Genomic DNA, 16,684 nt, shown 5'->3' on the forward strand with positions numbered 1-16,684 from the left:
AGCAAAGCAATATGTGCTTCAGGTACAAGTCTGCGGCAAGGCTAAGGCTGCTTTATGGCATTGCAAGGACCACAAAGGGGGCAGTCCTGCTGCAGTTTGTCAGATTCTCAGGCTATTCCTTTTTTCATTTGAGTCTGGCAGCCCAACAAGCTGCAATGCCTAGGTGGAAAAACAGAGGGGAGACCCCTGCATTGCCATAGATGCTGCTGAACACAAAGATACATTTGCATGGATTTGCTGAATCCTGAACAAATTTCAATAGCAGAACAGAATTAAAAAAAAAAAAAAAAAAAAAAACACCACCAAAAAAACCAAACCAGAAACAAACAACTCACTGTCCTCCTTATGGCTCTTCATTACTATATTGTTCTTCCACACAGGATGGCCCCAGGGGGCTTTCATTCTGCTTCCTGATCTTGGTTTAGTGCCCACTGTCTGTTCATTCCCCAAGTGCCTAGGGAGGATTTTTCTGCTGCTGCTATTTCTCAGCGTCAGTTTGCCAAGTCCCCGAGGCCCCCTCCTGTCTTGTGACAATTCTCTGCTGGCTGCACAGTCTCTGCTTGGCAAAATTAAGTCTACTGGTGAAGATGAGGCATGGCAATCTTTTTTTCCATACTAGGTAATAAATAATTTCTTTTTTCTGTGAACACTTAACTTCTGCTTGGAAAAATGATGATCCAGCTAGCAGCTCAATTCCAGGCACATAGCTAAACCTGCTCCAATGTTGTGACCAGCCAGTGATTTTCGTATCACTGATCTTCATAGGTGGCCACTTCAGAGACTATAAGCAGCTACACAGAATCCACTCCATCTATATTTTGCTAGCCACCTCTCCTTGACATAAATGTTTGCTGCATGAGTTTTCCTTTATGGTACTTACTGGGCTACCTGCTGGACCAGGTTCTCCTGCAGATCCAGGTAATCCATTCTTGCCCTATGTCAAAAGGAAAAACACTAGCGGAGTAATACATACCATAATTAAAAATATCTGCCTACTCCTATGCTAGCAGGGATTTCTTTAGCATTGTCCAACCTCCTCTCTTGGTAGACTACAGAGTAAGGATCTCTTATTTTCAGATGACCCCACAATTTCTGCATCCCTGGTTGCATGGCTGACCATATCTTAAGGCAAAAAGTGAGAGATGTGGACCCGAGTTCCCTGGCTTGAAGAGGATTTAAGCAACACTCATTCTCTTCCTCCATTTCTTCACCCTTATCCCCATCACATGCAGCATTTTTTTTGTATGTGTGGAGCCATTTACTATGGCAGATCCAAGTTGCTGGTGTTCAGACAACATTTTGGCACTTTTTGGCAAGTCTCTGGTTATGTAAGGTGCTCTCTGCTCAACGTAAGGTGCTGACAGAAATTTCCAGATCCCCTTCCTGTGTTAGAAAAATCCCTCTCTCCAGTGAGTGAGGTATGTCCTGAAAATTCCTGAGTACCATACTCTTCTCAGGGGAGGAATCAGGGTCCAGAGGCCAGGCATCTATTTCTTCTTTTGTGGAATGCACAGAAACACCTATTCTAAAGCCCTGACACATTTGATACCTGCTTGACACCAGGCAACTCAGACTGAGCCAAATCGTCCTTTAAAAGGACCTGTTTCTCACCATTCCTTATCAAAGTAGCTGGGCTGGCCATCTACACAGATAAAACTTCAGTGAGATGAAATTCCAGACCTTGCTTATCTCTCCCAATTTGCCCTGCAAGAGATGTTTTTCCCTGCACTGGAGTTGACCATAAAGACCAGAAGTATTCAAAATCACACCTCACACTCCTTACTAGAGAAGAAACAAAGCAGAGGAAGAACAAGAGAAACCAAAACTTTGCCCTCCAACACACAAACACCCGAGTATCTCTTCTCCAAAGAAGAACATGGCCGGGAGTTCTGATAATTTCTGTATCCTCAAGTGTTTTTATTCTTTGCTGGTGTTGGGCAGGGACATGACACATTGGTGAGTGATGCCAGCAGTAGAGGAAAAAAAGAGATAAATTACAAGGTAGATACAGGAACTTTCTGTATGTTCCTCCAGCCTAATTTAAACCCCTATCCTCCCAGCTCAGAGAGACCTGCAGTTCCAGTTCCTGGCATTGCTGCCTGAATCAGCCTTTCGCTGATTATGGAACATGTTGTAGAATCTGTTTCACTAGCAGGTCTTCCAAGGAGGGAAAGAAATCACTCATTGCAACAAATTAAAGATTTACCTAGATTCATCAACAGACACCTGCATTCAAATTTGGAAGGGATGGATTTTTAAGAGAACTGAAAAAAACACGGAATTATTAAAAGTAATTTCTCAGACATCCCAAGTGACACTTCCCTAAATGTCAACTAAATTGCCATTTCTCCATTGAAGTCGAAATAAAACTCTACAGGTGTTCAATTAAACAAACCTTTTCCTAAAATTATGTGCTTTAAAAAAAACTTAAAAAAATACAGAGAGCATGGCAAAAATGAATAGTGTCACAACTGGACCCCACTTATCTTAAACTGCGTACCACTTATCTCAAAATGGGCAGCTGCAATTAGTGTCTCCCTTTGAAAACCAATGCTATATGAGAAGTGAACGAGATGCCAGAGGCAGGATTGGAATATGAGTGTTTCTGACACTGTCACCCTGGCAGAACTCAGTTTAGCAGCTCTTCTTCCCACCAAGTCTGTAACCATCACTGCACTGCAGTACTGTTAAGTCTGTCAGTTTCAAGCAAGATCATTCTGATTTGTCTTTCTCAAAGCAGGCAAAGCGATTTAATCAAACATCACCTGAATCTTGCTTAAGACTCTTCTTCCAAACCAAAGTTCTGGACTGCAGGACATTCTCACTACACACATTGTATCTCCAGAAATGGCTTGTCAGGACAGAAAACTCACCGGCTGCCCTCGGAGTCCTTGAGGGCCCTGTGGTCCTATGGGACCAGTTTCACCCTGAAACAAAGAAAAGTATTCTGGTGTGAGGCAAAGATCTGACATAAAGGCAAGCATACAGGCATTTAAAAACATTTCTAGTAAATGCTGTTCATGAATGAGAAATTAAAGTGTGATTATCCCCATTCAGTTACGTATGAAGAAGACCACCCTTTTGAATTTTAAACATCTTTTGCTAAATGCAGCTTGATTGCAGACAAAATCATTATTATCAGGTTATCTCAGAGCTAGATTTCTATAGGACAGAGATTCTCCAGTATTTCTCAAGAACAGACTACTTCATTCTCTTTTGAGGGAGACTCAGGTCCTTCTACTTTCTTTGAGGGGCTCTGCCAGGTCAGTTTTCCATTTTACTTTGTAGGGTATCATTTACGGCACAACAGCTTTCCAGTGATATGGGGGAGTGCAAATGAGAAACCGCTCCCCAAGTCCCATGACAATGGCACATCAGCCTCTTGGTGTATTGCTCAGCAGCTGCTGCTGATCTCACGTCAGCTGCACTCTCCCAGAACTGTGTTATGTGCCTGAGTTTGTTAGTAATCATGACAGAGGATCTGTTGGTACCATATCTCTTTTCTCTGAGAAGCAGTGTGTTATTCCACAGGTCTTTCACAGATTTCAGTGGATCTATGCACAGAGCAAGGCAAAGTTTTTGCAGAAGCAGCATGACAGAACCTGTCACAGTGGAACCTGCAGAATGAAGCACTGCTTGAAGAAGGGTGGCAGAAAGCAGTTCATGGCTACACAGCACAGCCTGGGATTCAAATAATGCAGCTTTCTCTGCTTTTCCAAAGATACAACTGACATTTAAGTGTCAGCAGCTGAACAGTGACAAAGGCCCTTCAATTCTTTGTTACCTTAATGATCTTTGCACAAATCATTCCCTGTGCACTGCTGCAGTAATTCACCATTTATTGCAGTTTCTGCAGCTGTTTCAGGTCAGGGTTGCTGTGAATTAAAATCTTCATTTTAATCTCCTTCAGGGAGAAGTAGATTGGTTTCTACTCAAAATGGTACACTTACATCCTTCCCTTGTGGGCCCTCACGACCAGCAGGACCTGTCGCACCTGGCTCTCCCTGCAATTCAGCAAAATGGAAAGAGATAGCAGCACAAGGTCAAAGACAGTTCAGTGACACCACTATAAGTGGTATGGGGTTTCAACAATATTGGACTGAGCTCAGTGAAAACTTTCTTAAAGCCAGCAAGAGCCTCGTTCATCATACATGACATGCACCTTATAAAAATACCTCAGAAGCACCTTCTGTAACTGATACACAAGGTAGGGTACTGCTTCCCAGCAGAATATTTACTAATACTGCTAATGCAGTCACTGAAAACCATCAACCGCTTTATGATGCAGAAACTGCTGCAATGAGGGAGAGATGAGGAACCTCAGCATCAGGTTTTTAAGCTAAGCTCCTGCAAGCAGAGCATTTTATTTCCCTGTAAAAAGCCAGAATTAGGCAGAAAGACATTCTTTTTTCTATTCTGCTTGCTACATCAAGATGCTTTTTGTAGTGTATTGCTCAGAACAGAGAGAAGACCAACTTTTCATGAAAGATTTTGGGGTTTATTATCCACAGAAAATTAAGTCAAAAGGCTAGAGACATTTCTATTCTCGTTTCTCTAAGTTTTATTCCTGAACATATTTTGCACTTCTTCATGAGTTTTTGGAGGAGAGCTGATACTTGTCCAAGTGCAGTAGGGTTCCTCACCTTGTATGTCAGCATTTGTACCACAGGAATGTTGTATGGAGGCACCGTTCAAATTTCCTCACAAAGGTCTGTCTCAAAGGGAGCATCTGAGGACACAGCTCTACCAGCTGCCTCACCTTACATAGAATCAGAACTTCAGCAGAGGGAACGAAGGCAGATTCTGCAATTTTACGCCATGGGTGTGGGCCATGAAATTGTAGTTGAAAACAGACGTGTTAAAACACAGACCTGTCATCACTTTTACCTAGTGCTTCAGAAGGGTCAACTCCAATTCACACATTCTTTCTCCAACGGATCATGTATGAGGCACAGGTTACTTACCCGGGGACCTGGTGGACCTGTGTCTCCTCTCTGTCCTTTGAAACCCTACAAAAGAGAACAAAATCGATAATTATCCATTACCCTGATGTATAAAACACCAAGAAAACTCTACCTTCCCCAATTCTGCCTAAGATTTCTGACAACTGAGCAGCATGGAGCTGCATATCCCACAGAGTTATTAGGAAGGGTCATGTCAGAGGAAGAGATTTTCATGGCTCCTTAAACTATTAGGTCAAGAATGTAGTGCGTGTATTGCTGGTGTGATCTGACAATAGATTAACCCTGAATTTTGTTGTTTCTCTTCTTACAGAGGACATGTCAGAGAACATAAGGGCTACAGCCACGACTATGCCTTCTGGTAAAAAGGGTATTGTGAGGCTATGTGCTTTAACTTCTAGGTAAGAGACCTACTCTTCCCTAAGTGTGAAGGATTTGGAAATGCCTATGACTATTCTAAGCCAGGTCAGCTCTTCAGTTCCACGTTTCAATCACTAAAGCATCTCATCTGCCCAACAGAAAATTCTCAGCTACAGGACAGAAGGGTGACTGAATTGAACCCTTCAGAGCAGCACCTACCGGTAAGCCTCTGGGACCCTCCCGGCCTGGGAGCCCTGGTTCTCCAGGCTTTCCCTATGGGAAACAATGATGTTGATATTAGTGAGAGTCTCAGGTCCATCTCTCTGCTGTTGAAAACTTTCCACTCTTCTCCCTTAGCTGTAACAACACTGAGAACTGTGTTTCCCAGAGTTTCTCCACTAAGTTGGAGTCTGAGCTGAAGTCTGAGCATGCAAGGAGGACAATATTAACAGACATTCCTATATATACCCCTGGCTGCACTCTCATGAACCCAGCCTTTGAGTTTCAAAGGCAGCTTACATCTCTGGGCTGGTGTCCCTTTACAATGTTTTAACACAGAAGGGATAATGCACAGAACTGCACCTGTACGTAGTCAACACATACAAAATCAGCATTTGAACACAGAAACCAGGTGTTTTGATGCAAGCACACAACTATCTGCAGCTGCTGTGACAACTGCTTCATATACCAGTTGTCCTTATGACTACGAACTTGGCTCTTCCCATAACCACTAAGTAACCACTAAGTCTCATTTGACAAATCAAAGAAAGAGGCTAACAGTGCCAGATAATGGAAGCACATTCTTCATATGACAGACACAGTTGCATGGAATAGCATTCACTGCATAATTTATTAACATTTCATTTTGAGTGACAATTTCATGGCTCAGCTTTTTTCCCCTCAGCAAATGCAACTGTAGACTAAGTAGAGAAAATTAATTATAAAACCTTTAATCCTGGAAAATAAATTGCCACAGAGCAATCTAGAAAAGATACGTGCTCTTTAAAGGTACCTGCTCTAAAGTTTTTATGCTCCATAATCTTCTACCTAAAAAATGGATCACTAGGTTTAATGTTACAACACAACCTTCTTTCTTCTGCAATATTTACAGTAGCTGTAAAAGTGGAGTCACTACGTTTTAGTGTATTTATGGTAGCTGTAAAAGTTAAAGAACCCAGTTTCACTTTGAGATTGCTAGTGTGTGACTCTTATATATTGCTCATGACAATACAGTCCTTCTGCTGTTAAAAAAAAGGATGTGCAAACAGGCTCTCTGCTCCCCCTAAGGAGTCCATAGATAGGCAGCTCCAAAACCACTAAGGTGATTCAGGCTCTAACTGTCTGAGTGACACAGCGTTAAATTACATTACCGGTTCCCCAAGAGATCCTGGTTTGCCATCTTTGCCATCATTCCCAGCAACGCCCTGGAAATGAAATGCAAAACAGGGTGAAAGGGAGGAGTCAATATAGGCGATTGGTGTGGTTTTCATCAGTGTGATTTTCACAGCGACAACACTGATTCATCATAGCATATTCAATTTTACCTAACCCTTCAAAAATGACTCTGTTTCTGTAAGTCAGCCATAAACCTCTCCTTGCCACACTACTGTAACAGCACAAACTGCTTCCCTCCCCAGTGCGGCAAGTCTAAGAGGTTTCCTCCACTTGTGAGCACTTCAACAATCGTAAAACAGAATTCTGAAAACAGCTGTTAGAAATCATTACAATGTCATTATCTTCATTCAGCTAGGCTATTTTACACCAGAAATAGCTCTGGTCCTATCCCTATGATAAATTTAGAAAGATAAAAAAAAATTAAAGTTGTACTAAAACACTTTTGCAGAAGAGTCTATGCCCACGAATCACTTGACTTTGACTCAGTGCATCTGGATTCAGATAAAGACAGTATTCCAGTCTATGAATGTTTGAGCCCTTACTCTGGAGCTATTGGTTGATTTTTGTACAGATAAGGAACAGACTTGATTCAATTAACTTTAAAGTGAACAAATACAACATTCACACTGTCCTAGACCAAGGACAGAGCATTGACCTAACAGATATCATTACAGATCATGCATAGCTTTCAAAGAACAAAAAAATGTCAGCTCTTTGTTTTACACATATATGTGTTTATGAACAGTTTAACATATTGAATTAGGAGCTGAATTGCACTCACTGGAAGTCCAGGTAACCCTGGTGGGCCTTGTGGACCTGGAGGACCATCTTTGCCCTGGAAAGAAAGCAGAAACTCTGAGGGTCAAACAAGCTCCTCAAATGCTTCTGTCAGATGAAGATTAATCAAATGTAGAGTTTGACAAGGAACAACTATGAAAATGTGGTCTTGTTACTCATGTCACATAGTGCATGAGCTTTCCTTGAATTCCTTCTGGTTTAAACTGGAATGCTTTATTTTCACATAAAACTTCCAGTGTTAGTTACAAGTTATTACAGAGAAACCACTGAAATCACTGGTAATTTTTCTGAAGTTTAATTATATGTAATATTTAGTCATTAACTTTCTGCATAATGTATCCAGAGAGAAAGTAGAGGATGTGTATTTTATGCCTGACAAAAGAGTAGCTATGAGAAATGTCTTGCCGACAGTCCCAAGAAATTCCCCTACTCTACAGGAATGGACAATAGCATCCCAGGTCTTTAAGTGTTTCAACCTTAATCATGCATTTGTAAGGGAATTTCAGCCAGCTTTGTCTATGTAGTGTCTGGCTTCTCTGCTGAGAGTGTTCACTGATTTCATATCAGCCAACAGAGGAGCCACTGCTGTTCAGTTATGTCAGAATTCAGGTTGAAATGGGTCTGCAAAAGGCACCCTGCTCATTAGGAAACCCTGATCTAGAAACTAATCACAGAATTACATATCCTTAGACTGTTCCAGCTCAACAGTATGCATTATTCAGGGAAAGTTCACTTTTTCCTTTTCAAACTAAAGATACCATCAATCAGATTGCTTGTCTCTCCCAGGTTTTTCTGATGCATTACCATGGAGTAGCACCTGAACACCCTTCAGTAGTAGCAAACTTCTTCATGGACTTCTCAAAGGTTATATCTGTAGGTTTTCAGTGATGCCAGGGAATGGTCTCAGGTTTAGGCATCTGAGTAGTTTATGCTGTGACATCCTTTAAGTGTCTAGTTTCATCTTGACAATCTCCATGCACAGCTCAGGTGTTAGCCTGGGTCATGAAGCATCCTAAGAGATTTAGACATCCTGTTCTACAGACTAAGATATGTTAATAGCAAAGTACAATAGATAAGAGATACAAAAACTTCCTTAGAGCCCCTACAACAGACAAGAGGTACAAAAACCTCCTCAGAGTCGTGTGGACTGGATTATACTCTGGGTAATTTGGAATGTCATTAGGTGAGTTAATAAAACTGCACAGAATGATCTGTGGCTATCTGTGGAGATCCTACTTGCAGGTGTAGAGTTATTCAAGCTGAATATTCTGGGGAGCTTTCAAGGGACATGACAGGGATTCCAGATCAGCTATATTTCAGAGAGATAAATATAGGTGAAGCTGGTGGTGAAACGGGTTAGAGCTTACTGTATCTCCTGTGTTTCCTACTGGTCCTATTGGTCCTGGTGCCCCATCTGGTCCCTAAACAAAATAAAGCAGAGACAATATGAGTGACTAACACACTTAGTACATTTGTCCACATACCCCCTACCACAGCAGGCAGCAATTAAGATTTTTTCAGTCACTCAATTCAACATTCATTCTTTCATTTCTTTATTAATCAAAGAAAATGCAGTGCCAACCTCTGCATCCAATCAGCTTCCAAAACCAGAAATAGCCAGATATTTGACTTTGGTCCTGGCCCTTCCTTTTGAAAATAGGGGGAAAATCCAAAAAAGCCAATCTTGTGACAAAAATAACTCTGAAGAACAGAAATTATGGAAGGAGTTTGATGCACACTCCATGACCTGCAAACTTCTGGAGCTACAAGTCAATGCAGACAGAGAAAAAAAGTCAGCAAAAGTAGAAGAAAAAAAATCATCTAGGGGAACATCACATTTTGCTCTGCTTTGACAGGCTCAATTTTACTTTGCATATTTTGTTTGTGAGTCTCTTCAGGGGGTTTCACAGAATAGTGTAAAGACTTTTAATAAGGTTAGAGCAACATAAGGTTACCACAGATACAGTAAATGTGTTATTAGCTTCTCCTAAAATAATGCCAACAGGAGTGCAAATGATCCATAAAGCAGGTCCACAAGTTGTACCAGGGGCAAAGCATTCAGCATCCTTTAGGTACTGCTGCCATCCTAATGAAGAATTTTAATCTAATCCTCTTTCCTGATATCTTCTGTCATTTAGTCAGTGAAATGTAAACTCAGCTTTGAAGAGGCTGCTGATCCCCAGAGTAGACCAATGCTGCACACCCTCAGCACAGCAGAGCCAAACTGCACTGTAAGCAGCAATGTGAGTAGTGATGACTGTGAACAAAGAGAGGTGGTTTGGAAAGAAAAGTTCTTCACTCAGGAAAAATCCCAGTTCTTGAAGGGTGTAAACAATGATCTCAGAAGCTGGAGAGCCAAGTTATTTGAGCCCTGCTTCTGCACTGTCACCTTTTTTTAAATACAAAGAAGCATAATCATATTTACAGAGACAGAGCTAATGTAGAAGGGCACACACAAAATATCTTTTAATGCAAAAGTAACCCACAGGATACAAAAATTGGAGAAAATCCAGTCTCAAACCACTGTGTAAAACTGAGAAGTAAAATACTTTTAGATCTGCTGGTTCTAAACTGACAACTTATTCTACATGTGAGAAAACATTTATACAAATACTACTAAGCAGTTTCTGTAGAAGAGTTTTCTTCATCATTGTTTTGTATAAAGAGAAGAACTGAAGCTTTGCATCAGTTTATAGGGAGAGTTGAAGCAATCAGTGAAAAGTGGCCAGTGTATGAAATAGCAACTGTGTGTGTGTGGGAACATGCATGGGGAACTCTATGACACTCAGGGGCCCACTAGGAACCCACTGGAAAATGCAGATGCAATGCATAGATAGATGGGAATGATCCTTTCTTCCACAGGGAACTTGCAACAGCCTTTATAATGAAAATACAGCACCATCTTTGCCACAGAGGAACTTACAGGTGGACCGGGGTTTCCAGGAGCCCCTGAGAAGCCAGGCATTCCAGGGTGACCCTGTGGAACGAAAAGAGAGACTTTCTTTATGCATCATCCACATTTCTAGCTTTATAAAAGTTAACTGGTGATTGAATATTGTGAATTAACATGAAAATGAGACAATACACATGGAGCTGGTTATAACTCAATAAAGACACATGGCTTTTTAAAGCAAAACCTTGATTTTCAAAGCATACATTTCAGAAATAAACATAGTTAAAGTATATTTTTTCTAATGTGTGCTTCAGCCTATGATAATGGAATATGAGAAAGGATATTGTGGAACTGTATAAGGCAGGAGATCAGACAGAAAACCAGATTTCTTTAAAATATCCTACAAATCTCATTGAAAAGGTGCTGATTTGCACCTTAAACTATTGACTCAGCCCTTGGCAAAATTAACTATGACAGTTTGCTCTAATTTAGACCATTATCTTCTTTCAAGCGGCATCTCAGTCCCTCCTAAGAGGTCATCCTTGGATTCATCTTCTAGGACTAATAAAAACACTGGCTTTATCAACCCAAAGACATCTGACCTACTGAATCATATCTAGGCATTATCTGGGGAAATAAATGTGTTAGGTAATGTAGAGAACTGAATGCATCCTGTCTAGAGGTGAGGAAGTAGATCACACAGGAGGGTTTTCACTGGAGACAGGGATGGAAGCCTGTGGAGGACTGCTACAGTTCCACTTTTCAGCACAGCCCATTTAAAGTACATCAGCAATGAAGAATTTCCATCTTCCTCCTCTGCCTCTGAGAAGGGTATTCCTCTGCAGACAAAGTTGTTGATGAAGGAACAATCAGAGTGACTGCACTGTCGGAAAGCACGCTCTGTGTTTACCTGTTCACCTTTCTCTCCTACATCTCCCGTCATACCACGGTCTCCTTTAGCACCCTAATAATGAAGAAAAAAAAATAAAATTGGATGTCACATAGATTCAGTATTGTATCAGCTTTTTGACCTATTTCATAAAGCTCTTAGACATTCAACCATAAAACTCGTGAATTAAGACTGTGTTGATTGCCTTCCTCTTAAATTCTTCTCTAGACATTCACTGCCAAGCCTACAACCAGAAATACATTTGAAGAATGGCCCTTGGCAGGCTCAGCATAGACCTTTTTTTAATGTTGTAGTCTCAAGGATATGAAAAGGACTTAAGCATCCTCAGAAAGCAGGCAGGTTGATAGGAATGTCACTAAATCAGATCTTGGTAAGAGATCATGTAGCCTAACAAAGGTGTCCACACTATGAGCTAGTAATCTCTCTCTTCATCAGCAATAAAACCAACATTTCCAAGGTGCAGTCAGAAAATTCACTCAGAAAGTGCTCCTTTCTTTCTCTAATCCTGTCCTAGTGACACAAAACAGAGGCAGCTAACTCAAATGTACATGTTTTGGCTGTCAATGCTTAAAGTCAGTCTCATACAGTGAAAAATAATGACATGATGACATAAGGACAAGTGATGAACACTAATGAATTTCTGATCATGGAAAGAATATTCTGGTTTACTACATGAGAGGTAGGAGACAAGTTTTGGAGGGAGGGCTGCTATTTAATAAAGGAGGCCTAATTCATATTGCCAGAAGGCATGAAGCTGCTCATGATCAAAGATCTGCAGTTCTACTGATCTACGTCAGAATGGAACCTAATACTAGTTTGGATGTTGATTAGGACAATGTGCTACATCTTCAGAAGTGAAGATCTTTTACTTCAAGGTTCCTCCTAATGAATTTAGAAAGGAATCACAAAGAATGTGTTTGCACCTTCTTAAAAGTCTTCCAACATATTCTTAAAATATTTGCAAATTCTATGAATATGCCTTTTCACTGAATACACTTTAGACTGTTTATCAATTGATTTCATTTTATGCACATATACCATTTAAAATTGATCCTATTACTTCAGCTAAACATTCATTCCTGTTGCCCAAATCTCTGCAGATATGTCTCACATTTCTTGGCATTTTTGCCAGTTATTATCTTTATGGGTTATTAACTGATTTATGAATTTTATCCTGGATCAACCCTGCATTTACTTTTGAGACTCTACTGCCTTTGCCACCACACTTTTAAAACAGCAAGATACAAAATTAATTCATTAGCCTGTCCTACACTCTAAGTGAAAATAGCAAGATGTTAAAACTGCAGAAGGTGGTTTAGACAGTAGGTAAGTACTGCAGGGAAGTCTGAAGGAAATTGTGGTCCATTATGAAATGCCCTTATAGCTCACTCCATTGATTTCTTTTGATTTACTTCACGTTCGGCAGTTGTTAAGGTTTTGATTGTGACCAGGTACTGACATTGTGAGCACACTGATGACAGAATCCTTGATGGGAAAGGCTTGAAATACGGCATTATTGGAATCCTTCAGACATAGGAATTTTTATGTTAGTGTGTGTCCCTAGACTGCTAGGCACACAGCTGAAATGAGGAGTGATTCAGGAAACATTCAGTCTGTGGATAAACCCTAAATGGGAGATAGCATATATGGAGCCCACATTGCATCACCCTTAATTTAAGTGATTCAAACATATAGGTTTAAAGAGCAGAGGAACAGGCAGGGAGGCTACTGCTGAATCTTTCATTTCTTCCTCACCTGATTTGTATTGAAATTTAAGCTGAAGTCATTGTCATCAAGACACTAATGAATGTCGGCATTAAGAATCAGGCCTTTCATTAGTGTCTGTGTTATTTAAGGGAAACTGTGTATGTGGGGGAAGCTCCACATGTAGGGAGCATGTGGCACTTCAATGTCAGGACAAGGCTCATTCAACAGGCCAGCCTGACCCCCTTACACAGAAATGGATGCCACCAATATCCTGCTTCAGATAGTGTACTAACTAGACACAAATGAGTTTTCATTAGATAACTGAAGAAAACCAACCAACCTTTGGGCCATCTAGTCCAGGTGGGCCTGTAGGACCTCTGGGACCAGCATTCCCCTGCAATGCAGAAGCGGTAGAGGTAAACACTGGTTTAGTCCATTGACTTCACAGACATCTAGAAAAGATGCAGTAGTTTGCTGGCCAGAATAAAATAAAATAAAAATCAATTATCTAAATATGTTAGAAGAAAAACAAGATTATGCCACATCCAAGGTTATGTCACTTCCCCAGCTTTCTTACCATTTTCCCATCCTGACCATCTCTGCCTGGTGGCCCTCGAAGACCTTTATCACCTTTGAAACCTGGGATGCCTGGCAGTCCTGGTGGGCCAGGAGGACATTCACTGCACACATCCTAGATATGGTGAAATACATTAGCAATAGATTGAAGGCATTTAGCAGACCCTACAGTCACCCTTTATGAAAGCAGCAGTATAGTGCTAGTGTAGTACACAGGCCTTTGCAGTTTGAACTGGGTTACCGAATTTACAGAACTGAAATGTGGGTAGTGTGGAGCAGAGCAAAGGTCAGCAGCTGAGCTCACAAATGCTCCCATGGGGAGTTTCCCATTAGTTCTAGCTGGACAAGCCCTAACTTATCAACCAGGATGAAGAAACCAATGTAAAGCTCTTCCTAATGGGAGATTAGAGAGCCTCAAAGCAAGACTCCCAAGAACAACCTTGTTTTAAAGCTACAAGACTACAAGAACACTGTCTACACCAGTGTGAAAGAGCTGGGTTAAGGCTCAGAGAGAGGGCAGATTGCTAGGGAAAACCCTGGTGCAGCACAATGTCAGCAAGGGTGTTCTGCAAAAGAAACAGACAGGTCATCAGGCCAAGATTTATCTTACCTTGCTCCAACATCCAGATGTTGTTGATCCATTGTAAAACTGGGTTAAACTAAGTTCCTACATGCATATTTATCTACTTGTAATATAAGTGTTTGAGAAACATGCAGAACAAAGTCCTAATTTTAGCTGCGATTTCAAGGTGATGCTTTATGTATATTTGTACCAAGTGTGGAGTGAAAAAAATCAAAATGACATCCTGCACTTAACAATCAGTCTCTTGCTATTGTACTGATCAGAAATCCCAAAGAATTACATACATACTCAGCTCCAAAAGAAAGACAACTCTTCAGTGAGGGTATTTCACAGTAACAGTCTTAAAAGGGTCATTTTGTTAATGAAGTTGGTAATAAAAGCTAACCTTTTAGTTTATTTTAATCAATAAGAAAGGATTTCTTGCCATGTCCCAAAACTGCTTAAAAATCTCACAAGTCAACTCCAAGACAAATCCATAAAGATTTTGCAGTCAACACCTATTGAATACTTGACTTGTTTCCCAGAATACTCTCTACGTGGAGAGTAAAAGCTGCCTCTGGGGTTAATTACCTGCATCCTTTTAGATGCACTATGAAAACTGACTTTGCACCCACAGTTGAGAACTGCTCCAGCCACTGGTGATGGTATTAGGGAAAAATCAGACATTTTATTAAATTGATTTCCATTTTCTGGTTTAGATAATACAACTTGTCAATGTTTATTTCTCCTCAGGAATGCACATTCCAGAAAGAGCAGAAGTCTCACGTTTTCTAACAAACATATTATAAAGATCTGTGTAGGTCATTTCATTGACAGGGATGGTCAAAAGGCAATTGGATTTTGATCTCCATCATGTTTTCCAGTGGGCCCCTAACAGTGCAAGTAGAAGACCTGCAAGTTTCAACAGAGTGCTTAAAGGCACCTTTTGCACTTGTGGCTCGGACACTTTCCCGTTAGAGAGTGTTAGCCACATCTGAATCAAACATACAGATAAACTCTCACTGTCATCAAAGGCTGATTACCTTTACCAAGAGATTTATGTCCTCTGGAGAGAGCAGGGGTGGGGAACCCTGTGGAATGAAAAATCTGTTATCACAAACAAATTTAGAAAGCTTCAAGGTACAAGAAAATGCCCTGAATATGCTTATGGACTCTCATTGGTTTCCCTTGCCCTTCCTAGGACTCACTGGGCCAAAAGTACTCCCTGCCCTACATGATTCATGCACTTTATCACACTCCAGATGAGTTCTTGATAAGGGTACTGCACAGTGATGCTAGGAAAATGCCTTTTTGTATATATATGCTGGATACATACTTATTTTCATACTGTTCCAAACTCATTGCAAATGTTTTTATTACAACCCTTCAGTGGTTATTAGTGTTTTTCTAGTCACTCTGCTGGGAAGAGCAGCAGTGGAGGTGAGATACACAGGTGAAAACTGAGTTAAATAGAGGATGCAATATAGAATTTAATTACATACTGGTTTTCCAGGAGGTCCTCTTTCCCCTGGATTTCCAGGCAGGCCCTACAGATCAAGAGAAAGAAAATACAGTGAAATTATCATGCAGCAATCCCCAAGTTGCTTCCATACTTAGCTGACTGCTCTGGACTAGCACAGATTTACCTTTCTGACAGTGAGCACCACTACCCCTTGCATGTGACAAACAGCAAACTCCTTTAAATATCTCCAACTTTAACATCCTCTGAACCCCTCCTAAATGTCACTTATCTACCACGTGACCTTGTTAAATTCATTCGAGTCACACAAAGGCTGAAAGCGCATTAGCTTTTCATCTGCTCACAGGAAGCACTATGAACTGCAATAGCAAGAAGGATGAAGCTTTAAATCCCTGAAGATACCTCTAACATGCAAAATCAAGACCTTGTTTTGCACAAGCCCTTCAAACAGGTTCTTTGTCCTTGAAATAGTAATGAGCCTTTTTGTTTGTTTGCTTATGGAGGTGTATTTTTATCAGCTTTCCTGAAATGAAGGCATATAAAACACCAGTATCCTCAGAATTTAATATTCAGGAAGTCATGGTTTAGAAAAGGGATACTGCCCCTACTGCCAGGCAGCATCTCTTGCCTGTCACTAACAAATAATCATTTTATTTAAAAATCAACCAAACAAAACAAAACTCCAACCAAACAAACAAAAAAAACCCACCACCAACAGAAACAACAACAAACCCAACCCACAAGCAAAACAAAACTAATGATTATTTCTAAATCTCTGCAGAAAGTAATGTTCACATGGGAAAATGCATTTTCAGAACAGGACAGCTGGTCACTGCCCGGATGGTGACAGAAATTTGCACTGCAAGCATCCTTACAGAGGTGTTTCAAGCTGGACTGGATGAGACTTTGCCAAACCATTCTCTGATAAACTCCTGTAATCCAGCTGGGCTGTCAGCCTGTGTCATCACTCAGGCATATGCATGTTCTAACCATCTTAAGTACTTTTAAGAACATACAACATTTCTAACTATATTACCTACAT

At 40.7% G+C, this 16,684-nt stretch overlaps 1 protein-coding gene across 1 annotated transcript in view; it reads right to left on the bottom strand.

Moving 5' to 3' along the window:
* The window catches only part of COL22A1 (collagen type XXII alpha 1 chain), a 186,369-nt gene that overhangs the window by 9,896 nt on the left and 159,789 nt on the right, over positions 1-16,684 (bottom strand). Inside the window, exons 42-55 of the mRNA XM_054385294.1 lie at positions 15,665-15,709; positions 15,206-15,253; positions 13,602-13,715; positions 13,365-13,418; positions 11,318-11,371; positions 10,438-10,491; positions 8,882-8,935; positions 7,498-7,551; positions 6,692-6,745; positions 5,541-5,594; positions 4,965-5,009; positions 3,951-4,004; positions 2,874-2,927; positions 881-934 (exon numbers count right to left, since the gene is read on the bottom strand). Of these exons, the coding sequence (XP_054241269.1) occupies positions 881-934; positions 2,874-2,927; positions 3,951-4,004; positions 4,965-5,009; positions 5,541-5,594; positions 6,692-6,745; positions 7,498-7,551; positions 8,882-8,935; positions 10,438-10,491; positions 11,318-11,371; positions 13,365-13,418; positions 13,602-13,715; positions 15,206-15,253; positions 15,665-15,709 (792 nt within the window). The remainder of the gene's footprint in view (positions 1-880; positions 935-2,873; positions 2,928-3,950; positions 4,005-4,964; positions 5,010-5,540; positions 5,595-6,691; positions 6,746-7,497; positions 7,552-8,881; positions 8,936-10,437; positions 10,492-11,317; positions 11,372-13,364; positions 13,419-13,601; positions 13,716-15,205; positions 15,254-15,664; positions 15,710-16,684) is intronic.

The sequence above is a fragment of the Indicator indicator genome, chromosome 12 (genome assembly GCF_027791375.1).
Source record: "Indicator indicator isolate 239-I01 chromosome 12, UM_Iind_1.1, whole genome shotgun sequence".
NCBI classification, from domain to species: domain Eukaryota; kingdom Metazoa; phylum Chordata; class Aves; order Piciformes; family Indicatoridae; genus Indicator; species Indicator indicator.